General features: G+C 38.1%; 3 protein-coding genes and 1 long non-coding RNA gene across 4 annotated transcripts; 1 reads left to right on the forward strand and 3 right to left on the reverse strand.

Moving 5' to 3' along the window:
- Positions 1–1,474: 1,474 nt before the first annotated feature.
- LOC120430132 (UDP-glycosyltransferase UGT5-like) lies at positions 1,475–3,726 on the reverse strand. Its single transcript, XM_039595218.2, has 2 exons — positions 3,136–3,726; positions 1,475–3,072 (listed from the first exon to the last, which is right to left on the reverse strand). Exons 1-2 carry the CDS (start codon positions 3,383–3,385, stop codon positions 1,751–1,753), a joined length of 1,572 nt encoding a protein of 523 aa, XP_039451152.1. The 5' UTR covers positions 3,386–3,726; the 3' UTR covers positions 1,475–1,750.
- Positions 3,727–11,879: 8,153 nt separating this feature from the next.
- Positions 11,880–17,244, forward strand: LOC120430134 (UDP-glycosyltransferase UGT5-like). Its single transcript, XM_039595221.2, has 4 exons — positions 11,880–12,168; positions 12,245–12,332; positions 12,456–12,641; positions 16,083–17,244. The coding sequence occupies exons 1-4, from the start codon at positions 12,007–12,009 to the stop codon at positions 17,201–17,203; spliced, it is 1,557 nt and encodes a 518-aa protein (XP_039451155.1). The 5' UTR covers positions 11,880–12,006; the 3' UTR covers positions 17,204–17,244.
- On the reverse strand, positions 17,205–18,702 carry LOC120430135 (protein SHQ1 homolog). The gene is made up of 3 exons (XM_039595222.2): positions 18,446–18,702; positions 18,198–18,375; positions 17,205–18,142 (listed from the first exon to the last, which is right to left on the reverse strand). Exons 1-3 carry the CDS (start codon positions 18,601–18,603, stop codon positions 17,222–17,224), a joined length of 1,257 nt encoding a protein of 418 aa, XP_039451156.1. The 5' UTR covers positions 18,604–18,702; the 3' UTR covers positions 17,205–17,221.
- A 5,284-nt stretch (positions 18,703–23,986) lies between these two features.
- On the reverse strand, positions 23,987–24,481 carry LOC120430131 (uncharacterized). Its single transcript, XR_005607559.2, has 2 exons — positions 24,231–24,481; positions 23,987–24,174 (listed from the first exon to the last, which is right to left on the reverse strand). It is a non-coding gene; the product is annotated as an uncharacterized LOC120430131 (long non-coding RNA).
- Positions 24,482–27,949: the final 3,468 nt, after the last annotated feature.

The raw sequence follows: 27,949 nt of genomic DNA on the forward strand, positions 1-27,949 counted from the left end.
AGTTTTTATTTTTTTTTAAATTATTGCACATGTTTGTCCACTTTTGAAAAAAATATTTTTGAAAAGCTGAGAAAATTCTCTATATTTTGCTTTTTGAACTTTGTTGATACGACCTATAGTTGCTGAGATATTGCCATGCAAAGGTTTAAAAAACAGAAAAATGTATGTTTTCTAAGTCTCACCCAAACAAAACAACCCACCATTTTCTAACGTCGATATCTCAGCAACTAATGGTCCGATTTTCAATGATAAAATATGAAACATTCGTGTAATTTTCCGACCTTTCCGTAAACAATACTTTTAAAATTTTCAAATCAAGACTAACTTTTCAAAAGGGCCAAACATTCAATATCACGCCTTTTTGAAATGTTAGTCTTGATTTAAAAAAATTGAATATATTTTTTTCGGAAAGATCGGATAATTTCACGAATGTTTCATATTTTAACATTGAAAATCGGACAATTAGTTGCTGAGATATCAACGTTAGAAAATGGTGGGTTGTTTGGGTGAGACTTAGAAAACATAAATTTTCTTGCTTTTTAAACCTTTGCATGGCAATATCTCAGCAACTAAAGGTCGTATCAACAAAGTTAAAAAAAGCAAAATATAGAGAATTTTCTCAGCTTTTCAAAAATACTTTTTTCAAAAGTGGCCAAACATGCTCACTAATTAAAAAAAAATGGAAAACTGTGACTATTTTCAAAAAAGTTACCTAAAAATGGCTATAACTTGAAAACGGTGCCTTTTATGAAAATGTCCCTAAAGTACTTTTTGATTGCAAATTTGATTTTACATCGAAAAATGAAGCTGAAAAATTTTTGCGACCAATATTTCAATTTTTGAAAAAAATAGTGTTGATTCGAAAATTCATAAGTTGGTCAAAGATTTTTTGCACAACCTGGAAATTTCTGAAAAGTTGGCATTTGATGTCCCCTAAAACATATCAAAAAATAATAAAAATTAAAAATAGTGTTTTTTTGCAAATCAAGTTTTAGTGACAAAAAGTTAAATTAAAAATTACCAATTTTTTCACCGTATATCATTTTTTTCAGTGTAGTCCTTATCCATACCTACAACTTTGCCGAAGACACCAAATCGATCAAAAAATTCCTTCAAAAGAAACAGATTTTTGAATTTCATATATCATTTGTATGGAAAATTATATGGACAAACTAACGATGCAAAATGGCTTCTTTGGGCATACCGAAGGCACCAAAAAAGTTTCAGCCGGATTAAAAAATACAAAAAAAAATCGAATGACCGAAATCTCAGAGAATTGCTCAGCACTTGATTATGAGTCGATGTGTATTCGTGAAGGTGGGTCTAGGAGGTCAAATTAGAAAGTTCATTTTTCGAGTGATTTTATAGCCTTTTCTCAGTTAGATGAGTAAGGCAAAAACTTAGTTCAATAATCTAATACAGATATCGTTGTTTTTGTTTTTCAATCCATATATCTTAAGCTAAAAAAACATAATTTATTTATTTTTACTAAAAACTTTTTAGTATTTCTATTTATTTTACTTTATTATACTATGTTTTGGTTTTCACTTTATTACTTATTTGTACTAACTACATTTACATATTTTTAGATTTCATGGCACGAAAAAACGGAGGACATTAATTCATGAAATTTTAAAGAATTAAATTAATCCCACAGTCTGGTACGTAAGCTCTTTTAATTGACCAGAAAAATGTTTGAACTCATCATCCCACAATAAGCTTCGATCATCATCCCCTCTTCAAATTGGCCTCACTCACGTTTATTTTTGTCACCACTTTTCCCCTTTGGCGACGAACCAAATAATCCCAACACGGATTTTACCACCCGAATTACAGCGGCCAACACCAACCCCGCTAATAATAACATCAATCCGTACACGTCCAACAGGTTCCGCTCGGCGTAGGACAGCTCGGGTGCGGCCGAGTGCAGCTGGGGGGCGCCTCGATGTCTGATCACGTACTCGACCCAGAATACGGTCGTTTCCGCCGGGGTGGCCATTTTGTCCCGGTATCGGTCGGAGATAAGTCTCGCGTTGGTTGTGAACGAGGGGTTTGCGAGGACCGTTCGGATGGCTTCGGAGATTGACTGTTGGGACAGGTGTTCGTACTCTACGCTGGTTCCGTAGCCGGCGTTCCGGGCGCGCGCCATGTTGAGCCGTTGGTCGCCGTAGATTGGGACGCCCACCATGGGTTTGCCGTGGTACAGGGATTCCGTTGAGCCGAGCAGACCACCGTGGGTGATGAAGAGTTTGACGTTTGGATGGGCCAGGATGTCGTTCTGGGGCATCCACTGCTTGATGAGGACGTTCTTTGGTTTGTTGGGGAGGCTTGTGTTCTCGTACTTCCAGAGAACGTTTTCTTTTAGTTGGGCGAAGGCGCTGATGAAGGCGTTGCGTTTCTCTTCGGGAAAGTTGCACCCTTTGAGCATGGAGCCCATGCTGAAGTAGATGACGCCGTGTTTGGAGTTGTCCAGGTAGTCTTGTAGGTCTTTGGAAAGCTGCTTCGGCTCGTCCATCTGGATGCCGCCGATTTCAATCATGTTCGGGGCATACGGATGTGGGAAGCTCAAACTAAAGTGCTGATTCAACAGCACTAAGCTTGTATTTTTTCTCTGCTGTTCCAGCGAGACAGTTGCATTGGGGAAGTACTTGTCGTACATCGCTTCTTGACGAGGCAGGAAAACATTCTTGTAATAGAAGTGATCCACGTTCCAGAGCAGCGTGTTGGTGACACGCTCCCAGAAGCTCATCCGATCCGTATAGCTTAGGAAGGTGTGCGGAATCTGGGAGTATGGATACGGCGTTCCGACCAACTCGTTGGCCCACAAAGACGCCCCAAAGGGAGAAAACACAATTAACGGAGCCTTAAAATGCTGTGCAAATCCGTACAAAACATCGCTCACGAAGCATTCCACAATGACGGCGTCAAATGATTGATTAGAGGCCAGAAATTCTTTCACGTTTTCGTGCGTTAGAATCATTTCCGATAAGGCCGGCCCAATCTCGGTGTACAGCTGATAAAGCACGTTCAAGTACGGAGCGTTGCGGTACTGGAACAGATTCGGCGCAGATCCTAAACGGCGCACAAAATATCAATTAGCTGGTGCCCAAGGTCATTTTCACACCTCAATCTTACCTCCTTTATCGAACACCAACTCTTTCAACTCGATGGCGCGATAGTTGCTGGGCGCATCCTTCCAACGGTGTGCACCGATAACGGTTACGTCGTGTCCAGCCCGGGCCAGAGCCTTCATGATACCTTCGCCGATCGCGTAGTGGGACCATCCCGCTGAAGGTAAAACTCCCAAGATCCTCGCACCTTCCAACGGGACAACCAATCCCGCCAACAGCACTACAGCTATCACTCCTAACCGCCGTCCGTTCATTATCACAGCCCAGTAGGAACTGCATCCAAGACGCGAGACAAACCACTGCCACGGTCAAGAAGTATACTAAATATAATCGACATACAGTATATACTAACAATCAACGCCAGGGGCCGCCACATAAACCACGAGGAGCTCGACATCACCAAAGAAGCGACTAATTCTCACGTTTTGTTTGCGCGGATTAGAATGCTTTCTAACTGAACGCTGGTGTGGGTTTGCAACGCAACGTCACACAATCGTTGACGAATGAATTGCTACCGCAGCTGATAAGAGGAGGTGCTGAAGGATTCCGCCAGCAGACGAGAGCGCGCGCTAATATTGACCGGCTGTCTCTATCACCTTCAGCGAGGTGTTTCGTAGTGCGGCGTATAGGATCACGTGCATCTGGACGAAAGTGTTTGAATGGGTTTACTAATGAACATGTGGAATGGGAGTACGTGTATCGGCATTGTTGCAATTAGATGCACTTTTAAGACAGTAAGCAATTCCGAAAAATCGTAATAAATGCAATTTAAAGCTAGTTAAATCGTGAAATCTTTCCGAAAATCAACTTGTAATCAGCTGTATTTACCCAGTCACAAAATATACTAGCCACAATCCTGCTGGAATCCTATTAGAAATTTCCTATAATCCAGTTAGAACGACGTAAGATTGTACTACTAATAAAGGCGTGTAGTAATAAAACAGCAATTTCTAACAGGATTCTAGACGGATTGTTAAGGTGAAACGGGACGCCAGTTTTTAGATAGTTTTAGTTCAACTTAATCATTTTCTGAACTCGACAGATTGCTTGTTATCATGGCGGTGCCTCCCCGTTCAACCTTAGCACGGTACTAGAATCTGGCAGAACCAGCTCTGCTAACATTTTTCGTAACTGGGTAACTCTGATTTGTGGAACGAAAGTAAATCTATGCGATTTTCACTTCGTAGCACATTACACAGTAATAAGACAATTGTAAATTTGATTTCAAAATCAAAAGTGCTTTATTGTGTAGGTTCTTTGGCAAAAATAATTAGACCCGTGTGGCGTCTCAAAAAAATTAAACATTTCCCGACTTTTCAGAACCAAAACAATAGGCATTTCTTATTAAAAAAAACTGTTAATTTTAATCGAACCAAACATTGAAACAATGTATATTAATAGCAACACTGGAATCTTTACAATAGAGCAATTCTCAACGAAATCGGTCTTTTTTTTTTGAATTTTAATTTTTGTACTTTTTAATCCGACTGAAACTTTTTCGGTGCCTTCGGTATGCCCAAAAAAGCCATTTTGCATCATTAGTTTGTCCATATAATTTTACATACAAATTTGGAAGCTGTCCATACAAAAACGATGTATGAAAATTCATAAATCTGTATCTATTGAAGGAATTTTTTGATCAATTTGGTGTCTTCGGCAATGTTGTAGGTATGAATATAGACTACACTGAAAAAAAAATGATAAACGATAAAAAAAATTTTGGTGATTTTTTATTTAACTTTTGGTCACTAAAACTTGATTTGGAGAAAACACTATTTTTTCATTTTTGATGTATTTTAGAGGACATCAAATGCCAACTTTTCAGAAATTTTCAGGTTGTGCAAAAATATCTTAGACCGAGTTATGAATTTTTGAATCAATACTGATTTTTCAAAAAATCGAAATATTGGTCGCAAAAAATTTTCGTTCGCTTACCAAACTCAATTGTATGTAATTGTTATTCCATTTTTTTTTTCAAAACGTGCCTAAACATGATAACAGAAGTTTTCTATGTAATGTTGTGGGAGTAAGCAAGATAGACTGTTTGTTTACAAATCCACATTGGTCCAATAACATTGTTTTGCTTGATGTTTTCAGAATTTTGAAGATTTCAATTTATATGTGAAGTTTCATAGAATTCACTCTTAATTCATGTAAAATTTTTGAAGGCACAAAATCTTTAAAAAAATGTTATGGTTTGGATTAAAAAAATCCTATTCCACGGTGTATTTTCCGGGGAACATCATTTTCAATTAAATAATCTATGTTTTGCATTATTAATGCTCAAATAGGTATGCGGGCAATATTCGTTTTCGTTTTACGGAGCAAGGTGGGGGACGTGGCCTCAAGTCAGTCCAAGTCCGGTTTCTTGTGGAAAAAAGGGTAGTGGCCGAACTAGTATTGCATACCAAATGAACACCACCGGAAGATATAGGGGATCGGGAGGGGGAAGGTGAAAGAAAAATTAGTGTAGGTGTGAGTAGTAAGAACTTGGATGACTTGAGCAGTTACGTTAATCTAACTTTAAAACTGAATAAAGGAAATCTGAAATTATGATTTAATCTAAAACTAATTTGAGATTTATACAAAGGGAACCTATGATGTATTTCAAATTTAAAGGAGATCAAATAAATTTACTGGAAAATTAAAGATGAAAACTAACTTATCAAGGGAACATAAATCTTGAGGCTTCTTTTCTGGGAAAACTAACTAACTTGAATCAACCTCAACTAAACTGTCCCAAAGTAACTTGAATCTCAAATCCCCGAAATTTTAATTACAAAGCCAAACTTTACTTTACCTAGTTTTAAAACCTGTCTTGCTGCATCCAAAAACAATATACAATAATGAAATGTTCATATTTTACAAGTTAAACACTCGTTGTAAATACGACTATTTCGTGCCTTCCATTTCATTAGGGCACACAAGCTTTGCAAACAAGAGTGTATCCTTATCATACCTTATGTGAACTATCATTTGAGTGAAAGAGACACAATCCTGTTCACACCTGTGTGTCCTTTTGAAATGTTAGGCTCTATTTGATCGTCAAAACTCCAATAGATCCTCGATTCGCAACAATGGTCGATACAACCATAATCCGAAAACCGTTAGTTCAACAGATTAACGAGTTTTGTTCGATATCATTGCATTATTGATTGATCGAGACTCTATGGTTTTTTTTACAATTCAGAATGGTTAGTATACCACTTCAATTGGAATCAGAGATGCTGATAGTATTACTAAACTGGCTTACACATAGCTGGAGTCTGGAATAATAATAATTATTAAACAACCTAAAAAAAGTTACAAAAAAAAACTAACTATTCCTTCCCATTATCAAACAGATTTAAACCTGTGTTCGGCCAAGGGGCCGACTCAGAATTCCCTACGTTGTGTTGTTGTTGTTGTTGTCCAGGCGCGTAGAATATTTCGTAATTGAATAAAACAATCGATTTGCTGAGACTGCTGAGCCAACCGTCTCGGACGGTGGTCAGCGCGCGAAGAGGCAAAAGCTTTATTGTTCTGTTCTGGTCAGTACAATAGTGGTAAGGAAGTAAACATACAGGGGATGGACACAAATACCGTCTTGCACGAACATACTCCCGGACCAAAACGAACGTTTTCAATAAATAAACTAAACACTGATGGCGACGGAGCCATTTTGTAGCTGGATTCTTTCTGCGATGGCGATAGTTACCGGTGAAAAACGATGGCGGTGGACCTCCGGCTTGACCATCCTGGTCACGGCACCAATGTTCGGCCAGGGGGCCGACTCAGAAAACTGCGGACGACCCACCGTTTCTTTTCAGGTTCCAGGATCCCATCGATGCAGCAGCGGACAACTCCAGCGGACGGTAAGTAGCGGCGGACCAGACTTCCAGGTAAGTAAAACTCAAGGGTTTCAGGTGCTCCGAGAGAGGCAACTTGCCTTCTCGGAGGTTGGATTAGAAGAGATCGTTTATTTTCACTTTTGCTTACAGGTTAATTATCACAGATTGAATTCGTAACAAATAACAATACTGCCCTACGTTGTGTTTGTTTTGTGTGGAGTGACAATGAGTTATTCACCACATTGCTTTGGCGAGGGGTGCTTTGTTTACTTAGAATTACACCGTGGAACACTAGAGACGTTAGGGTTCCAACAACCTGTTCCTAACAGATTTTACGAACAAGAATATTGAGATTCAAATAAAAAAAATCAATATCTTGCAATTTTACATATTATAAAAGCTGTGATTTCTATCAACACAAGTATATAAATATAAAATAAATGTGTGATATATATCAACATCGGAAACCATCTTTGCAAGTAGCCCTGAAACGACGGCAACGTGTGGCTCCATCTCCAGGGAAATAGGTATGCGGGCAATATGTTGCTATATTTTCATGACAAATTATGCAATAAAAAGATTTTTATTCAGGTTTCTTGGTTCTTCAAGCTATGATTTTGGAGTTATTGGAGTCAAAGAAAGCCAAAAATCTGGTTAATTTGGATAGGAAATTTTAATTGGAGGTCAAATATTGGTAAAATATGTAATTTAGAGTTTCCTTAGGCATATTCATAAGAAATTTTATGGATATCAACATGAATGCACCGATTTTCAGCAATTTTTCTGAGGAAATATCCTACGAAATCGAAAAAAAAATCTTCAAACAAAAAGTTGCTCTAGATCCCTCGACAAAATATTTCGGTGTACTCCGCAAAATGTCGAGAAAGAGCCCTTTTTTCTTGGTGCCAAATATCAGACTTGCCGAATGTTTTTTGTCTTAAGTTTGTTCAATTTTAAAATTTCTATTTAAAAAAACTTAAGAAATTTTTTCGATTTGTCCCATTCAACACGAAAACCGATTGGATTTTCTTTAGTTTCATTTCCGATAATAGAAATCAAGCTTTATCTTCAATACGGATATCAAAATGTAATTTAAAAAATTATGCAAAACTTAGTGCATTTAGTCTAACTTTTTAAAATGTTTACTGCCAAACTCAAGTTGGATGATTCCAAATATTTTCAAACATTTATCCAATGTGTAGAATAATAAGTTTTTGCTGGTCAAAATCGTTGAAATTAAGGTCTAGTGGGCATCAACTTTAGCTAAACCGACGAATGAAAGCCTATTTATGTTGCGATTGTCTACGCTCCATACAAAAAAGATTTTTTAATTTTTTTAAAATCAAGACTAACATTTTAAAAGGGCGTAATAATGTACAGGGTTGTTACGGGAGAGTCGAAAAAAAATCCGCGCCAAATCCGCGCCGACCTAAATTCCGAAACCGCGCGAAATCCGCGCCATATAAAAAAATATCGCGATCAACATTAAAGAAATTTTATTTTTTAATGAGGAAAAACTAATACAGAAAGTATTTGATAAAAAAAAACTCGGTTTATGTTTAAAAGCTCCAAAAGAATGAAAACAATAAATCCATTTTTAAAAATACCTAAAGAGACGGTAGAAGCAAAGGTCATGAAAAAATCTTCAAAATAGAAAATACAATATTTAAAAACTTAAAAATTTAACTTCAAAAATATAAGCTCAAAAATAAATCCAAATCTAAAATTATAAGTAGATAAAATTTTAAATTTCGATAGTCTAAAAATTCAAAATCTACGAACTTTTATACAGTTTTCAATCCAGAATCCTCGCTAAAATTTCACTACGAAAGAAATTTAATTTCCGATATTTAAAATATTGTCTTCTCATCATTTCAAAATCTCTAACAGAAAAAATGACTTCAAAAATTGTGGCATTCAAGAATTTAAGAATTTAATTAAAAGCTTAAGAATACTAAAATTAGATTTTTTTTTGTTGTTTTCTATATTGTTTTGAATTTGTTATTTTTTAGTTTTTAAATTTCAACTTTTTAATTTTGATTTTTTTAATCTTCAAATTTTTGGTATTTTGAGTTTCAGATTTCTAAAATTTTGAATTTAGAAATTTCAGATTTTTTAAATTGAAATTTTAGAAATTTCGAACAAAAATTAATATGTATTTTGATTTTTTTTTTTTGTTAAAATCGAAAGAACTTCAAAATTTTAATGAAAATAAAAGTCAAAGCAACTAAAAACAATCTAAAACGCATTTTCTGCATGTTTGTCAATACTTAGGTATTTTGGAAACTAATGATTGCAAAACAACTGGACAGGTGTATAATGCATTTTGAAACACTTTTTTCATTCAAATGTTTAAATCGTGGCTCGTAAATTCAATTTTAATTTCCCATTTTTTTTTGCCTCCCCCCTCGACTTTGGTCAGAGTTGAGGGACATAAACTTCAAAAAATAATTGCAACGGCCTAAAAAGTATTAAAACAAAAAAAAGTTTCGATTGTTTGAATTTCAGAAGCTTTGAATGTTCTGATCTTTTTATTTTCGCCAAGAATGTTAAAATCTTGAAAAAAAAATATTTCTACGATTAAATTCCATCTAAAATTTTAAAGTGGAGGTCAGCTTCTGTTACGTTCAATCAAGCTCATATTTGGCGCCCACCAGAACAAGCCCCAAAAATAGTTTTTGTTACACATTCTAATTTCTATATCTTCGGGAAAAGTTTGTAATATTTGATTTACAACGTTAAAAATTTAATAAATTCAGTATAAAATTAAAAATAAATAAGGTTCAAAATCATTACTCAAAACTTGAAAAACTCAAAACTCAAAGAAATGAAATATTCAGAGCCGGAGATGTTAAGAAATGACAAGAAACATATAAAAAATAATTTCTACATAATCTTCATCTTCATTTTTCCACGTTTCGTACTAAGAAAATACAAACAAACATTTTCAGAAGAAAATTCAATTAATAAAAAATATGAAATTCTTGCACTCAAAGGAAAAAACAAATTATCGTAATTCCTGACAATATTTTTCTTAATAACTTGAAAGAAATTCTATCTCTCTCAATTAATTTATTTATCAAAATTGCCATCCGCGCGAAATCCGCGCCTGAGCAAAATTAGCCAGCAAATCCGCGCCAGATCCGCGCTATCCGCGCGAAACGCGCCATCCGCGCGATCCGCGCCGTCCGTAACAACCCTGAATGTAAGCCTTGATTTAAAAACTTGAAGATACTGTTTTCAAAAAGATCGCAGAATTTCTCGAATGTTTCATATCTTAACATTGAATATCGAGTTATCGTGATTTTACGAAAAAAAGTTTTGAAAAAGTTAATTTTTACGTTTCTCTTTGTTTCGTCGACCGTGTCTGTCGCGTTGACGATGAACGGCCATGATCGACGACGGGCAACCTTTTCAAAACTTTTTTTTTCGTAAAATCGCGATAACTCGTGATGTTTACAAGCAAACCCTTTATGTATACATACCAACATTTTTGTAATTGTCTGCTCTACAACTTTGTAGAACATTGTTACCCTCTAAAAAAACCCTGCAAAGTTAGAAAAAAACACGAAATTTTAAAATGATTTTTTTTTCTAAATGAAAAAATTACCCTTCTGGGTCAATGTAGATTTGAAAAGAACATTAAATTTCCCTTAAAATGACATGTTCCAAAAATTTTTACAGTCGAGTTACGGAAAATGGCAGAGTTTTTAAAACTTTTTTAGTGTTTTTCTCAATGAAAAATACGTTTTTTCGCATGCTTAAAAATGAAAGGGGTCGTACCGCCCCTCCGTCACGAGATATCAAAAAATCGACCTCGGATCGTGATCAAGGACAAAAGTTATTCCTTCGGACAAAGTTCCACGCAAATCAAAGAGGGGTCGGGGCAACTTTTCCCGATTCCGTGTGACTTGGTAGGGAATTACCCAAATACAATTTATTAAACCACTTTCCATATAAATCACCATTTCAACAAGAGTCCAGATACTGAGGCCTGTAATTATTTGTTTTGCACTGTATTTTAGGCCATCCACATTTAGCGTAATAATTAAACCCTTTCAAGCCTGAATTTTCAAAACAATGTCTTTTTTATTTAATGATGGGAAAATGATTTTTATGACCATACGATAATTATAGGCTAGTTTTGGAAAATTTGATGTTTTGGTCAGACCCATCAGGCATGAAAGGATTAATGCTCTGAAAGCCATCATTCTGGGTCGGCCATTTGGTGGCCATGTTTGTTTTAGAAAAAAAAACATTAAAAACTTGGTTAAGAATGTTTCAATCAAAACAAGGTTTTCTTTGTGTTGTTTGTAGGAGCATTTTACCTATCGTGATTATTTTTTATTTCAATTTACTATTTCTGGACCCTGAATTTAGAACCATCATCGACAGTCATTACCCAAGAGTGAAAGACACCTTCTACGACCTTAAAGGAGTAGTTTAAGGATTAGTGACGTTCTATCATGAATTTTTGTGCGTGTGCATTTGCTGCATAGCTGGTTCGGATGCAAAAAATACTAAAGCCGTAGAAAAATGCGTTGTCATTTGTAGTCGCGCCCAAACCAGCTGTTCCAGACAAAAATGTGAAGAGTCATATTTTTATATTGGGTATCATTAGTGAACTCCATTCATGATAGTACCTTATCATTTAAAATCTTACGCAGCTAGAAACGTACACCGTTAAACACTCTCAATTCATATTTATAGTGGTATTTATATAGGGTAAACATACAAGTCTTTGGAATTTAACTTTTCTAAGAATGAAAATAAAGCATTCAAAGCAGACCGAAAATACCGGTACCTTTCAAAATGAGTATAGCTCCAAGAAATGATCCGTCTACCTCCATTCTTCAAATATTTTACCAACACCAATCATCATTCCAGCCTGGAATTAGCTAGATTCGTCGTACACACGCAAAAAACCTCAGATATCCAACAGCGGCAACTGGTTTTCGGTCATCAGCCGGTCAGAATCAAATTTACTCTGGCGATGGTCAGTCGCGTGGTGAAATCGTGAAGAGCGTTTTATATATCCTACAAAGATGAAGAGCGCGTGGCTGCTGGTTGTCGGCGGTCTTTTGGCCATTTCGGCCTTTTCTGGCACGGAATCTGCCAAAATTTTGGGAGTTTTTCCCACTACAGCCCGATCCCATTACATTGTGGCTTCGTCGTTGATGAAGGCACTTGCCAAGAAAGGTCATGAGGTTAGTTTGTTTCAAATTTCGTCTGTAGATGCAAAAAATAGCAAATGCACTGAACAAATCACCCCTTTTTCAACAGGTGACCGTTATCAGTCCGTTTCCACAAAAGAAACCGATTGAAAATTTTCGCGATGTCACCACAACCAAAATTTGGGAGGCGGTCAAGCGTAAGTCAAGTGATAAATGAACCTAGCGTCGTAGATAAGTGTGCGCAAATGAATAAAGAAGACAAACGAAAAACACCTCAAAAAAGCTGCTAAATCATCGCCCGTTCTGTTCTGTAATTCCAGCGCTGACTTCAAACATGCTGAACTTTGCGCAGATGGGAGCCCTGGACAGCATTAAGAAGACGTACGCTTTTGGGCAAACGGTTACGAATGAAACGTTGACCGATCCTGCCGTGACGAAGCTGATCAATTCTAACGAAATGTTTGACCTGATCGTGCTGGAGATCTTCATGAATGACGCAATGCTCGGTAAGTGGAAGTGTGCGGTGAGAAGATGGCAGTTCAGTTCCGTTGGGTTGGGAGGGTCTAATTGTTGACATAGTTGGGTAAACTTGTCACATCGACAAGGTGGGAAGCTGCTATAGAATGTTCTTCATCAATAGAATGGCTATTCGTTAGCCCTAGTGCTGTTTATCAGTTACGATAACTTAAAATAATTTCGATAACTCGTGATGGTTGCAAGAAAACCCCTTTTATTTATATATATACATACAGCAATTCCATTTGAAAAGAGCCTAAACCGAAAAAAAAGTTCTCCGATCGGGCTCAATTTTTTTCTGGGGGTTCCTTGGCCAAAATAATTAGACCCGTATTTTTTTGTTTGGCCATTAGGGTGGCCTACATCGTGCTAGGGTGGTTCGAAAAATGGCAATTTTCGTCATTTTTCGCAAAAACCACTTTTTTCGAAAAATCATATCTCCGCGCCATTTCATCCGATTTTAGCTGTCTTAGACGCAAAAGAAAGGTGATGAGTTTGGCTATTTGGGAAAAATAGTAAGAAGTTCCAAAAATCTAGCTTAACTATTGAAAAAGTCGTATGAAAACATAAAATGGCGTTTTGACCGTGTCTGGACCAAAGAGCCTATGTCTGAAAATATTTTTATCGGATTCCTCGGAAAATTTCACTTAACTTATCAAAAAATTGGCGATGTCGAACCGTACGTTTCCAAGATATGATTTTTTGAAAATAAAAACTGAGTTTTTCGTCGCGCCACGCGCAAAAACAGGAAAATGACGAAATCGGCAAAAAGTCAACTTTTTTCACTAAAACTGCGATAACTTAAAAGTTTCAGCGATGACCTATACATGTCTGGGTATCAAAATTTTCGTTATTGAAAGACGCAACTTTTGGTACCCAGATATGTATAGGTCATCGCTGAAATTTTTAAGTTATCGCAGTTTTAGTGAAAAAAGTTGATTTTTTTCGGGTTTCGTCATTTTTCTGTTTTTGCGCGTGGCGCGTCGAAAAACTCAGTTTTTATTTTCAAAAAATCATATCTTGGAAACGTACGGTTCGACATCGCCAATGTTTTGATATGTTAAGTGAAATTTTTTCGAGGAATCCGATAAAAATATTTTCAGACATAGGCTCTTTGGTCCAGACACGGTCAAAACGCCATTTTATGTTTTCATACGACTTTTTCAATAGTTAAGCTAGATTTTTGGAACTTCTTACTATTTTTCCCAAATAGCCAAACTCATCACCTTTCTTTTGCGTCTAAGACAGCTAAAATCGGATGAAATGGCGCGGAGATATGATTTTTCGAAAAAAGTGGTTTTTGCGAAAAATGACGAAAATTGCCATTTTTCGAACCACCCTAGCACGATGTAGGCCACCCTAATGGCCAAACAAAAAAATACGGGTCTAATTATTTTGGCCAAGGAACCCCCAGAAAAAAATTGAGCCCGATCGGAGAACTTTTTTTTCGGTTTAGGCTCTTTTCAAATGGAATTGCTGCATACATATATATATTTTTTATAATTATTGCACACTTTGCACCAAATTTTTTCCCCCTTTACAAATCATAACTGCACATAAAATATTTGCAGACTGAAAATCATACCCCTTCTCCCCCCGCTCGCCTAGAGTGGTGCGTGTCTCGACTAAGCTTTGTTGCTTTCGACCACTTTAGATCAGTTTCAAACTAGGGTGTGTGTGTCTTAGATAGTTTTTTTTCTGCTGTAGTTTGAGGTGATGCACTTTGTTGGAGAGCTTTTCACAACTTGCACGATTGTCTAAAAATCTCTGAAATCCGCAATATCTGCTCTACAACTTTGTAGAACATTGTTACACTCTAAAAAAAATAAAATGAAAAATAACAAAACTACGTCCATTTTTGAACATGCGAAAAAAGACATGTTTTTCAATAATTTGCAGCCTGGAATGGTGATTAGCTGGAAATTTGGTGTCAAATGGACTTTTATGTAAAGTTGGACGCCCGATTTGACGGCGTACTCAGAATTCCGAAAAAAAAGTATTTTTCATCGAAAAAAACACTAAAAAAGCTTTAAATATTCTGCCATTTTCCGTTACTCAACTGTAAAAAAATTATGAGAATGTCATTTTAAGGGAAATTTAATGTACTTTTGAAAACTACACTAACCCAGAAGGGTAATTTTTTCAATTAAAACATTTTTTTTCCATTTTAAAATTTCGTGTTTTTTCTAACTTTGCAGCATTATTTTTTAGAGTGTTACAATGCTCTACAAGTTGTAGAGCAGACAATTACACAAAAATTTTGATATGTAAACATAAGAGGTTTGCTTGAAATCTTCACGAATTATCGCGATTTTACGAAAAAAAAATTTTTGGAAAAGATGGTCGTCGTTGATCATGGCCATTCACGACGTTCATGAACGACGAAACAAAGTGAAACAAAAAAAAGTAACTTTTTCAAAAATTGTTTTTCGTAAAATCGCGATAACTCGTGATGGTTGCAAGCAAATCCCTTATGTCTACATATTTTTTGTAATTGTCTGATCTTCAACATTACACTCTAAAAAATTACCCTGCAAAGTTAGAAAAAACTCGAAATTTTAAAATGATTTTTTTTTCTAAATGAAAAAATGACCCTTCTGGGTTAATGTATATTCGAAAAGTACATTAAATTTACCTTAAAATGACATGTTCCAAAAAAATTACAGTTAAGTAACGGAAAATGGCAGACTTTTTTTTAAACTTTTTTAGTGTTATTTTTTCGATGAAAAATTCGTTTTTTTCGGAATTCTGAGTACGCCATCAAATCGAGCATGCAATTTTACATAAAAGTCTCTTTGACACCAAATTTCCAGTTAATCACCATTTCAGGCTGCAAATTATTGAAAAACATGCACACAAACAAACACAACAAAAGTTACCCAGTGAAGTTTTACTGAATTTTCATCTACTGAAATTTCAGTACACGATTCAGTAATTTAGATTTTACTGAATTTTCAGTTAACTGATATTTGTCACTTTGACAGATGATTTACTGAAATTTCAATAAAATGGTTGTCAAAACCAATGAAATTTCAGCAAAAGAAACGTCAAATAATTTTGACGCTGAAAATTAATCTGCCGAGCTTCGGTGACCCATTTCTACGCTGGCTAGCCGAGCGCGAGGTACCTTAGCTTGAATCGACAAGCCCCGCCCTGCTTACCAATCCAAAGGACGGGGGATCGAACCCGAACTCGAGCGACTTTGATTTTTCGTTCATATTCAATATTTCCAGTATTTCCAAGTCTTAAACTTTCTCGTTGGGAGCAGATGGGCATCGAACCCAGGACCATTGGCTTATATTGTTATTTTGAACTCTCCAATGTTTTACATACTGCAACCACGTCCTTTGCCTTTTTGAACTTAACCACATTTTCATAAAATATAATAACAATAAACCAAGAACTTTATTTTTTTTAAATTCATTCTCCAGGCTTCGTCCACCACTTCAACGCCCCGTGCGTGGCCATGTCCACCTTCGGCGCCAGCAAGTGGACCACCGACCTAGTCGGCACCCCTTCACCCCCATCCTACGTGCCCAACCCGTTCCTGAGCTTCACCGACCACATGACCTTCAAGGAGCGCGCCCTAAACACCGTCATGAGCGCGGTGGAAATCCTCGTGGAGAACATCTTGGACCGACCGGCCCAGCTGGAGATGTACGGCAGTGCGTTTCCGGATCCGAAGCCGGACCTGTACGAGCTGAAGAAGCGCGCGGTTTCGTTGGTACTGCTGAATACGCATTTTTCGATCGGCTATCCGAGGCCTTACGCTACGAACATGGTCGAGGTTGGGGGAATGCACATCAATCGGGTGGCGAACTCGCTTCCGGAGAAGATTCAGGCGATTATGGACAACGCAACGGAGGGGGTTATTTACTTTTCGATGGGGTCGAACATTCAGGGCAAGGATATGCCTCCGGCGAAGCGGGATGCGTTTTTGAAGGTGTTTTCGGGGTTGAAGCAGACGGTGCTGTGGAAGTGGGAGGACGAGAATCTACCGAATAAGCCGGACAATGTTGTAATTCAGAATTGGTGGCCACAGGATGACGTTCTGGCGCATCCCAATGTGCGGTTGTTCATTACCCATGGGGGGTTGTTGAGTTCGACGGAATCTCTGTATCATGGGGTGCCAATTATTGGTATTCCGGTGTTTGGCGATCAGCATCTGAACATGGCCAAGGCGGAACGTGGCGGCTATGGACTGGCTGTTGCTTACCAGGACATTACCTATGAACGGTTGACGAACGCCATCCAAAGCATCCTGAAGGATCCCAAGTACAGTGAAAGTGCGAAAGCAATCTCTCAGCGGTACAGGGATCAGCCGCAAACCCCGCTGGAACTGGCCGTATTCTGGGTAGAGTACGTCATCCGACACAAGGGAGCTCCCCACATCCGGACCGCGTCGATGGATCTCGGATTTGTGCAGTACCACAATCTGGACGTGTTGGCTATGCTTCTGGGAGTTCCAATGTTGATCTTGTACCTGCTGGGAAGACTCATTTGCGGGAAGAAGAAATCCAAAAAGACGCATAGTTCAAAGAAAACAAACTAAATAAAGCCAAATTTGTACTCAGGGTTGTATTTTCAAGTTCATCAATTTGTCCAACACGCTTTCTTCCGGTTGTGAAATCACCTCCTCGTCACTTCTCTCGGTCTCCGTCTCGCCCTCACTCGACGAATCGTCATCCGAGTCGGTTGAGCTATCATCCAACCGGCCAATAATATCCCGGACAAACTTCTGCACAACAGCCTCTTCGCCGAATCCCAGCGATCTCTCGTGTACCTGCGGCAGAAGCGCCGCAACTTCTTCGACAGCTTTGCGAAGACCTTCAACTGGCGCGCAAAGCCGCACGAACCGGATGTAGTCTTTGACGTAGTAGTGGTTCAGCACAGAACAATCATTTTGCATGAAAGACTCGTAACAGTACATCAACTTCTCGAGGATCCAATCGTTGAAGGCGTCTTTCTTGGACGCATCTGCCAAGCATTGTGCGCAGATTTGCGCCAGTTCTTTGCTTCGAAACAGCGGGTAGACACAGGATCGTCGATAGAACGCAGTCAGCACAGCATCCACAGATTTGAACTGCTCAAAGTACGACAGCGTGGCCGATATCCGGTGGATGTTGACGTGCGAAATGGCCTCGTTCAGTTCGTTGCTTTGCAGCAGTTTGTCGTACAGCACGGCCAGCAACATGTCGAGTAGGTTTAGTAGAATCGAACTGTCATCCGCTAACGTTCGATACTGATCGAGGTTGTCCTTCTTGTCGCTGAGAATCACTTTGATACGGTAGTTTTGATCTTCGGTGAGCTTTATTTCCAGCGGTATCACCGCGGAGTCCAGCCCAAAGCAGTCGATCATGCACTGAACGTGATCCATTCCAAAGTGTTCCGAACTGAAGTCAGTCTTTTCGTCTGACAATCGCTTCTGGTGTCGTTCCTCGTTGGAGAATCGTTCCGGATTTGATAGGGATTTGAAATCTTGGTTGTTGATCTGGAAATGATCGCTCATTAATGTTCTGATTCTACTCAGAATCTAAAAGACTTACAATGTTCAGCGGTCCACTGTACCAATTGTTGAAGCCATACGCAAACAGCGTTTCAGAACTTGCCTCAACCTGTTCCCTCGTCACCAACGGGATGTGGTAACAGATAACCCCCTTCTCGTAATCAATCCGCTCGGGAAATCCCTCATCCTGCCGCCGCAGATCACGATCCACCGGAATTCTAAGTAAGCACCAAGAAGAGTCATTAGTCCCGGCCAAACCTCTACAACGATCGACGATCGAAACCTCACCTCACATGGTACGGCGGTGCGGTGAACACGAGCTCCCGGTCGTGCACTTCGAGGGCCAGCGCGGTGTCGGCGTGCTCCAGGTCCAGCTCCGGGGTGGTCACGAGCAGCACGGCGTGCGTATCCGTGTACGATACCGTGTAGGTCACTGAATCACTCATTGCACGAAGTTTTGGAGGGGGAATTTTAGCTGAACCTATGGGGATTCGAGTGCTGATTCGAACGCACGCCGTTTTGTTTATGTTTTTGTTATCGGTGCTGCACAAAGCAAAGGGTCTATCCGGAAAATGTAGCGAAGTCAGGGGGTCGGGCGGCGTTACGCTGCTCGGAGCTGACTAGGGTAACCGTTTTTAGAAGGAGAACAACTTTCAAGATCTTCGAAATTTTTTCTCGATTTTTATTTTGCATTTTTATGTTTTGAGCAAATTTTTGTTATTTTCCCTGTTTTCAATAAATCCTAAAAAATAGAAAAACAGAAATTTAAAAAACGATAATTTTCTTACTGTTGTTTTTTTTTTGTAAATGTAATGTAAATGTAATGTAAATGTAATGTAAATGTAATGTAAATGTAATGTAAATGTAATGTAAATGTAATGTAAATGTAATGTAAATGTAATGTAAATGTAATGTAAATGTAATGTAAATGTAATGTAAATGTAATGTAAATGTAATGTAAATGTAATGTAAATGTAATGTAAATGTAATGTAAATGTAATGTAAATGTAATGTAAATGTAATGTAAATGTAATGTAAATGTAATGTAAATGTAATGTAAATGTAATGTAAATGTAATGTAAATGTAATGTAAATGTAATGTAAATGTAATGTAAATGTAATGTAAATGTAATGTAAATGTAATGTAAATGTAATGTAAATGTAATGTAAATGTAATGTAAATGTAATGTAAATGTAATATAAATGTAATGTAAATGTAATGTAAATGTAATGTAAATGTAATGTAAATGTAATGTAAATGTAATGTAAATGTAATGTAAATGTAATGTAAATGTAATGTAAATGTAATGTAAATGTAATGTAAATGTAATGTAAATGTAATGTAAATGTAATGTAAATGTAATGTAAATGTAATGTAAATGTAATGTAAATGTAATGTAAATGTAATGTAAATGTAATGTAAATGTAATGTAAATGTAATGTAAATGTAATGTAAATGTAATGTAAATGTAATGTAAATGTAATGTAAATGTAATGTAAATGTAATGTAAATGTAATGTAAATGTAATGTAAATGTAATGTAAATGAACAAAAAAAATCATTTTAAAATAACGTATTTTTTGTAACTTTGCAGGGTTACTTTTTAGAATGTAACAATATTCGGATTCGTGATCAGGGACCAAAATTACTCTTTAGGCCAAAGTTTGAAGTTTGAAGATCGAGGCTTCGGATAACCGAGTCTGGACTGTATATCTAAACAAATTATATTATGTTTTATTTAAAAAAAAATCAAGAATTTTTTGTTTCTATTTTTTGCAAACATTAGAAATTGTTTTTAAAAGTTTCACAAAAAGTAGTCTGAAACTACTTCTTTGCACCGTAAGAGATGAATGTAATATTGCCATGATATTTTTTGCTGTTGTGTGTTGTTTCAAATAAAAAAAAAATGAAGATTCATATATTCGAGAATTAAAAAGTTAAAAAAATAAATAAATCACAATTGGGTCCTAAAATGAAAATAAGATTGCTGATATTATTGTTTACAGCGATAAAGCTTATTTTTCTGAGTACAATGACCCTTTGTACGACCACAAAGAGTTTAAAATGGATTTTTAAATCCTCGCGGTCCATCTTGACAGAAAAGTTCCTACTCAGTTCGTTCCAAGGGGACCATAGTTGATCCATCGAAAAAAATTTGTCTTGTCATTATTTTTTATTGCATTAAAATAAAAAAAAGTGATCAGAAATGGTTGTTGATCGTGTTTTTACCGTTGTACTTAAAAAATTACATAGGGCTTTAGCAACCAATTTGAAAAATTTCAATTATTAAGGTGAAGCCGTTGATCAATTTCGGATAAAATTGATCATCACTCTAAAATAATCTGTATTGCATTCAATTTAACGAATTTCTGCCCCAAAATGAATCAGCATGTGCCGGTTGTTGCCTTCTTGAAGTCACTGAAGGAATTTTTGATCTATGTCAATTGTGTTTCAAAATTTATATAATTTTGTGGTACAATCATTGACGTCCTAGTTGGCAATCATTGATTAATGACGATTTCCATAACTTTACAAGGAATGGGATAATCGTCACCAAAAAGAATCAACATGTGTAGCGCACTATTCTAAACAACATGTAGAAGGAATTTTGTCAAAAAATTGATAGCGACGCAAAATTTATATATTTGAATGAAAAACCATGGCGATGATGGAAGTCTTCACGTTAAATCTATCTATTGCAGATTGCAGCGATTTTTAGACAATCGTACAACTTGTGGAAAGCTCTATACAAAAGTGCACACCTCAAACTACAGCAGAAAAAAAAACTGTTTAAGACACACACCCTAGTTCGAAACTGTTCTAAAGTGTTCGAAAACAACAAAGGTCAGTTGCAAGGGTGGAGAATTTGGTGCAAAGTGTGCAATAAAAAAACAAACAAAATTAATCAATAACTACACTGCCGCTCTAATCTAGTCCGTCCCATATGTATTTTTGTCAAAATTGAGATAAACTTGACAAAAGTTTTAATTTTACATGTACTTTTAGCCTATTGAATAAAAAGTAGTGTTTGTTCTAAAAAATCCAAAATAAATATGACTTTCGTGCTGTCCCATATGCAAAATAAAGGCAAGTCAGTTCCTCATATCGAAATGTCTCGCAAATCGTTTAAATGGCTGCGAAATTATTTGAAATCTACAGAGTATGTTTTTAAGAGTACGTATAACTTGAAAATATCATTAATTGTTCATTTCTGAAGAAATATTTGAAGATTTTAAAACAAGATACTCCAAACCTTTAGTGACTTTTTTCTTTTGAAATGTACAACCACGGAAAGAAAATATAAAATACATACCGTTATGGCTAATATCTAAACCATAAAATTAGTTATATTTTTTCTTGGATGAATAAGGTTGATCCTGGTTCTGGGCGAGACTCCACCAACGATAAGCGTAGTTTTTTTTAAATTATTTTCAAGGGCTTAGCAGTTGAGAATTTGCCTCTGTAATATATTTCCAATTTCCTGGTGTCGTTGCAGATCACATTTTAATATCCAGGAACTTTATTAAATACATTATTTAAGGCAAATAAATCTGAAATAAACATTTTTTTATAATTATTAACTTAGAAAACTACCAAAACAAACCTGGAAATGCCAGTTGAACCAGGTTGAAACTGTGTTGTAAATGTCCAAGCCTACCTTGATATCATAACTGACTTGCCTTTATTTATGGACAAATAAAGTCAAGTTGGTCTCTTGCTGTAAATTTCTCAAATTTACCTCCAAATTGTTAATTTTTTCAATCAAATTTTTGGTACTTGCGTTTTTAAGACTGATATTGAAATAACTGTATAAATAATTATATAGAAATATTTAGTTTAGAACGTGAAAAATAGTGAAACTTTTTTTGGGTTTCTCACAGCGTTATCTCAGCACTCACTTTTTACATATGGGACGGACCAGATTAGAGCGGCAGTACATACACATTGAAATTAAAAAAAAGGTATTTTTTTATTTAAAAAAATATTAAGCGTTTTGAGAAAAAACAAATAAAAATATGTAGCTTTGAAAATTTTCTAACATTTGAAATATTTGACACTTTTGAAATGAAAAAAAAAACCCCAAAAATTTAAAGTCTTAAAATTTCGATCGTAATTTCTCGATGGCAAGTCGTAATTTGTGGATGGTAGATCGAGATTTGTCGAGATGTGATCGGGATTTGGTAGATCGAAATCTCAGTATCGAGAAATCTCGGTCGTGAGTCGATAAATCACGAACGAAATATTATGATCGAGTGCAATAATCACCACGTTGTTTTCCTTAAAATGTTTTTTTGTTGTATTTTTGTAAGTTTTTTTATTTTCTCTAACATGAGCTGCTCTTTAAATAGTTTTATGGGAAATGAAAAATGTGAATTTATTATTCTTTCAAACAATTTTTAAGTAACATATTTTCCAGTTTTACAATTTTCAACACCTTATATGATTAGTACGATCATCAAAAACTACAAGAATTTGTAAAAGACAGAGCATTGTTTTTGCCTTCCTCACCTTACTGAGGAAAGGCTTTAAAATCACTCGAAAAATGAACTTCTTAATTCGACCTCGTAGACCCACCTTCATGTATACCTATCGACTCAGAATCAAATTCTGAACAAATGTCTGTGCGTGTGTCTGGATGTGAGTCCGTGCACCGAAAAATATGCACTCGATTATCTCGGCACTGGCTGAACCGATTTGGACCGTTTTGATCTCATTCGATTCGTCTTGGGGTCCCATAAGACCCTAGTTAATATCATAATGTTTAGTAAAGTACTTCAAAAGTTATGCTAAAAAAACGATTCTGGCTAAAGTTTGAAAGATTGTAAAAAGGGTGGTTTTTGTAAGAAAACCCGTCTGATCATACATTTTTAGAAAGGTATTTCAAAGACCTTTCTAATGAGCCCAAAACATTGAGGATCTGATATCCCTATGAAAAGTTATGAGCACTTAAGTGTCATTTGTACACATTTCAGAGGCCGGATCTCACATATTTTGATGAAAAAGTTGTCCGGATCTAGCATGCGACTCGTCGTTAGTTGGATAATTGAAAGACCTTTCTAAAGAGCCCAATACATTGAAGATCTGATAACTCTATCAAAAGTTATGAGCACTTAAGTGTTATTTATACACTTTTTTGAGGCCGGATCTCAAATATTTTGATGAAAACGATGTCCGGATCCATCATGCGACCTGTCGTTGGATAGGTAATCGAAAGACCTTTCTAATGAGCCCAAAATATTGAAGATCTGATAACCCTATCAAAAGTTATGAGCACTTTGGTGTTATTTATGCACTTTTTGGAAGTCGGATTTCACATATTTCATTTAAAATGATGTCCGGGTATATCATGTGACCCATCCTTAGTTAGATAATTGAAAGGCCTTTCAACTGAACCTAAAATATCAAAGATCTGATAACCCTATCAAAAGTTATGAGCACTTATGTGTTATTTATACAATTTTTGGAGGCTCAGATCTTAGATATTTCGATGAAAATGATAACCGGATCCATCATGAGCCCCTTAGTTAGTTGGATATTTTAACTCACCAAAAAACGTGTTATTTTGTGTCTTATCATTCTACAATTTATTTAAAATACAGCAAATGTTGTTGAAAATCTTTATTATGCATTAACCTTAACCTGATAAAATGTTGTAATCTAACAGGCTCTCGTTACAAATAAACAATCAATTGTACATTCAAACTTTCTTCACAAAATTGCTCAAAATCCAATTTTTCACAAAATAACCACAAAGCAATTACTTTGTCCGAGTAAAATTCATTCTCCTGAAGGCAAATTCCTTTCACGATCCGGAACAACCTGGTTAGATTCCGGAAATATTGCTGATAGATTCTAAAACTCCAGATGCCGACGAAGTCTTCACTCTGGCTCCAGCGTATTGTCACTGGGTTACGTCTCTTCAGTGCGGATTGCACCAGGGCCTTCCGGATACCATATTCCTGAAGGTGACTGCGGACGGTGTTTCCCGGATCCAGCAGGGATTTGCATTTCTGAAACTAAAGAGAAACGATTTTTTTAGATCGAAATTCCACCAACAAACACCTACACATACCTCTGTTTGAACTCTGCTCCGTGGTTCTGGCAAATTCCAGGATTTTTCGTTTGAACTTGCAACATTTTAGTGCACTTGCAAGTTATTTAAATTTTTAGGTGACACCCCCTGATGACACATCAACATTTAATGACAACAAAACAGTTTGGATCATATTTCCAATACGTTCCCTTTCCGCTCGTTCCTGCATGCACTTTGTGGATCGTATTTTTTACACTGAGAAAAAAAGAACACTTCTTGGACAACAAAATATACTACAGTTAAACCTCGCATATGCAACTCATATGGGGGTTTCTTATGCGAAGCACGCATATGCGAGGTACAGGGCTTATGGGATTTTGGCTATATGGGAGACATGGCCTATATTTTTGTAAAAAATCATCTTAACTATACAAATTTATAGTGTTTTGGAATCGTTATGAAGTCAGCTATACAGCTACACCAAATTTACAAGGTTTACGATGTTCTAGGTCATCCGAAACTTCCTCAAGTTAAGGCCTATGTGTTCACCGCCGTACAAGTATGAGGTAGGCGATTGTGACTTTGGTTTTTGACCCCAGATCATATCCGGATAGCCTCAGGGAGGTCCGGGGACTAGTCTACCAATGTGGTGATGTTCTGGGTATTCTGTAGAGTCCCGGGAGCTACGACCGATGGGTCTACCGCCGAAACAAAATAGAGGTCAGTGATTTTTGACCTCAGATCATATCCAGATAGCCTCAGGGAGGTTCAGGGACTAGTCTACCGATATGTGGTGATGTTCTAGGTCTTCTGTAGAGTCACGGGAGTTACGGCCGGTGGGTCTACCGCCGTAACAAGATAGAGGTCAGTGGTTTTTGACCTCAGATCATATCCAGATAGTCTCAGGGAGGTTCAGAGGCTAGTCTACCGATGTGTGGTGATGTTCTGGGTATTCTGTAGAGTCCCGGGAGTTAAGGCCGATGGATCTACTGCCGTAACAAGATAGAGGTCGATAGTTTTTGACCTCAGATCATATCCAGATAGCCTCAGGGAGGTTCAGGGACTAGTCAACCGATATGTGGTGATGTTCTGGGTCTTCTGAGGAGTCCTGGGAGTTACGACCGATGGGTCTACCGCCGTAACAAAATAGAGGTCAGTGATTTTTGACCTCAGATCATATCCAGATAGCCTCAGGGAGGTTCAGGGACTAGTCTACCGATATGTGGTGATGTTCTAGGTCTTCTGTAGAGTCCCGGGAGTTACGGCCGGTGGGTCTACCGCCGTAACAAGATAGAGGTCAGTGGTTTTTGACCTTAGATCATATCCAGATAGCCTCAGGGAGGTTCAGGGACTAGTCTACCGATATGTGGTGATGTTCTGGGTATTCTGTAGAGTCCCGGGAGTTACGGCCGGTGGGTCTACCGCCGTAACAAGATAGAGGTCAGTGGTTTTTGACCTCAGATCATATCCAGATAGCCTCAGGGAGGTTCAGGGACTAGTCTACCGATATGTGGTGATATTCTAATTCTTCTGTAGAGTCCCGGGAGTTAAGGCCGATGGATCTACTGCCGTAACAAGATAGAGGTCGATAGTTTTTGACCTCAGATCATATCCAGATAGTCTCAGGGATGTTCAGAGGCTAGTTTACCGATGTGTGGTGATGTTCTGGGTCTTGTGTAGAGTCCCGGGAGTTACGGCCGATGGGTCTACCGCCGTAACAAGATAGAGGTCAGTGGTTTTTGACCTTAGATCATATCCAGATAGCCTCAGGGAGGTTCAGGGACTAGTCAACCGATATGTGGTGATGTTCTGGGTCTTCTGAGGAGTCCTGGGAGCTAGGACCGATGGGTCTACCGCCGTAACAAAATAGAGGTCAGTGATTTTTGACCTCAGATCATATCCAGATAGCCTCAGGGAGGTTCAGGGACTAGTCTACCGATATGTGGTGATGTTCTAGGTCTTCTGTAGAGTCCCGGGAGTTACGGCCGGTGGGTCTACCGCCGTAACAAGATAGAGGTCAGTGGTTTTTGACCTTAGATCATATCCAGATAGCCTCAGGGAGGTTCAGGGACTAGTCTACCGATATGTGGTGATGTTCTAGGTCTTCTGTAGAGTCCCGGGAATTACGGCCGGTGGGTCTACCGCCGTAACAAGATAGAGGTCAGTGGTTTTTGACCTTAGATCATATCCAGATAGCCTCAGGGAGGTTCAGGGACTAGTCTGCCGATATGTGGTGATGTTCTGGGTATTCTGTAGAGTCCCGGGAGTTACGATCGATGGGTCTACCGCCGTAACAAGATAGCGGTCGATGGTTTTTGACCTCAGATCATATCCAGATAGTCTCAGGGAGGTTCAGGGGCTAGTCTACCGATGTGTGGTGATGTACTGGGTATTCTGTAGAGTTCCGGGAGTTAGGGCCGATGGATCTACCGCCGTCACAAGTGAGGTCGGAGGTTTTTGACCTCAGATCATATCCGGATAGCCTCAGGGAGGTTCGGGGACTAGTTTACCTGTAGAGTCCCGGGAGTAGGGTCCCCGGATCTCCCTGAGGCTATCCGGCTATGATCCGAGGTCAAAATCACCGACCTCTATCTTGTTACGGTGGTAAACCCATCGGACGTATCTCCCGGGTTCTTACAAAAGACCCAGAACATCACACCATATCGGTAAACTAGCCTCTGAACCTCCCTGAGTCTATCTGGACATGATCTGAGGTCAAAAACCTCCGGCCTCTATCTTGTTACGGCGGTAGACCCATCGGCCGTAACTCCCGGGACTCTACACAAGACCCAGAACATCACCACACATCGGTAAACTAGCCTCTGAACCTCCCTGAGTCTATCTGGACATGATCTGAGGTCAAAAACCTCCGATCTCTATCTTGTTACGGCGGTAGATCCACCAGCCGTAACTCCCGGGACTTTACAGAAGACCCAGAACATCACAACATATCGGTAGACTAGTTCCCGGACCTCCCTGAGGCTATCTGGATATGATCTAAGGTCAAAAACCACTGACCTCTATCTTGTTACGGCGGTAGACCCATCGGCCGTAACTCCCGGGACTCTACAGAAGACCTAGAACATCACCACATATCGGTAGACTAGTCCCTGAACCTCCCTGAGGCTATCTGGATATGATCTGAGGTCAAAAATCACTGACCTCTATTTTGTTACGGCGGTAGACCCATCGGTCGTAACTCCCAGGACTCCTCAGAAGACCCAGAACATCACCACATATCGGTTGACTAGTCCCTGAACCTCCCTGAGGCTATCTGGATATGATCTAAGGTCAAAAACCACTGACCTCTATCTTGTTACGGCGGTAGACCCACCGGCCGTAACTCCCGGGACTCTACAGAAGACCTAGAACATCACCACATATCGGTAGACTAGTCCCTGAACCTCCCTGAGGCTATCTGGATATGATCTAAGGTCAAAAACCACTGACCTCTATCTTGTTACGGCGGTAGACCCACCGGCCGTAACTCCCGGGACTCTACAGAAGACCTAGAACATCACCACATATCGGTAGACTAGTCCCTGAACCTCCCTGAGGCTATCTGGATATGATCTGAGGTCAAAAATCACTGACCTCTATTTTGTTACGGCGGTAGACCCATCGGTCGTAACTCCCGGGACTCTACAGAAGACCTAGAACATCACCACATATCGGTAGACTAGTCCCTGAACCTCCCTGAGGCTATCTGGATATGATCTAAGGTCAAAAACCACTGACCTCTATCTTGTTACGGCGGT

Source organism: Culex pipiens, chromosome 3 (genome assembly GCF_016801865.2).
Source record: "Culex pipiens pallens isolate TS chromosome 3, TS_CPP_V2, whole genome shotgun sequence".
NCBI classification, from domain to species: domain Eukaryota; kingdom Metazoa; phylum Arthropoda; class Insecta; order Diptera; family Culicidae; genus Culex; species Culex pipiens.

Coding starts and splice junctions, on each gene's coding strand:
- LOC120430132 (XM_039595218.2), bottom strand. CDS start 3,385: ATGAACGGACGGCGGTTAGGAGTGATAGCTGTAGTGCTGTTGGCGGGA. Junction 3,073..3,135: donor GTTGGTGTTCGATAAAGGAG/GTAAGATTGAGG, acceptor TGCGCCGTTTAG/GATCTGCGCCGAATCTGTTC.
- LOC120430134 (XM_039595221.2), top strand. CDS start 12,007: ATGAAGAGCGCGTGGCTGCTGGTTGTCGGCGGTCTTTTGGCCATTTCG. Junction 12,169..12,244: donor TTGCCAAGAAAGGTCATGAG/GTTAGTTTGTTT, acceptor CTTTTTCAACAG/GTGACCGTTATCAGTCCGTT. Junction 12,642..16,082: donor CATGAATGACGCAATGCTCG/GTAAGTGGAAGT, acceptor TTCATTCTCCAG/GCTTCGTCCACCACTTCAAC.
- LOC120430135 (XM_039595222.2), bottom strand. CDS start 18,603: ATGAGTGATTCAGTGACCTACACGGTATCGTACACGGATACGCACGCC. Junction 18,376..18,445: donor GCACCGCCGTACCATGTGAG/GTGAGGTTTCGA, acceptor GTGCTTACTTAG/AATTCCGGTGGATCGTGATC. Junction 18,143..18,197: donor ACAGTGGACCGCTGAACATT/GTAAGTCTTTTA, acceptor GATCATTTCCAG/ATCAACAACCAAGATTTCAA.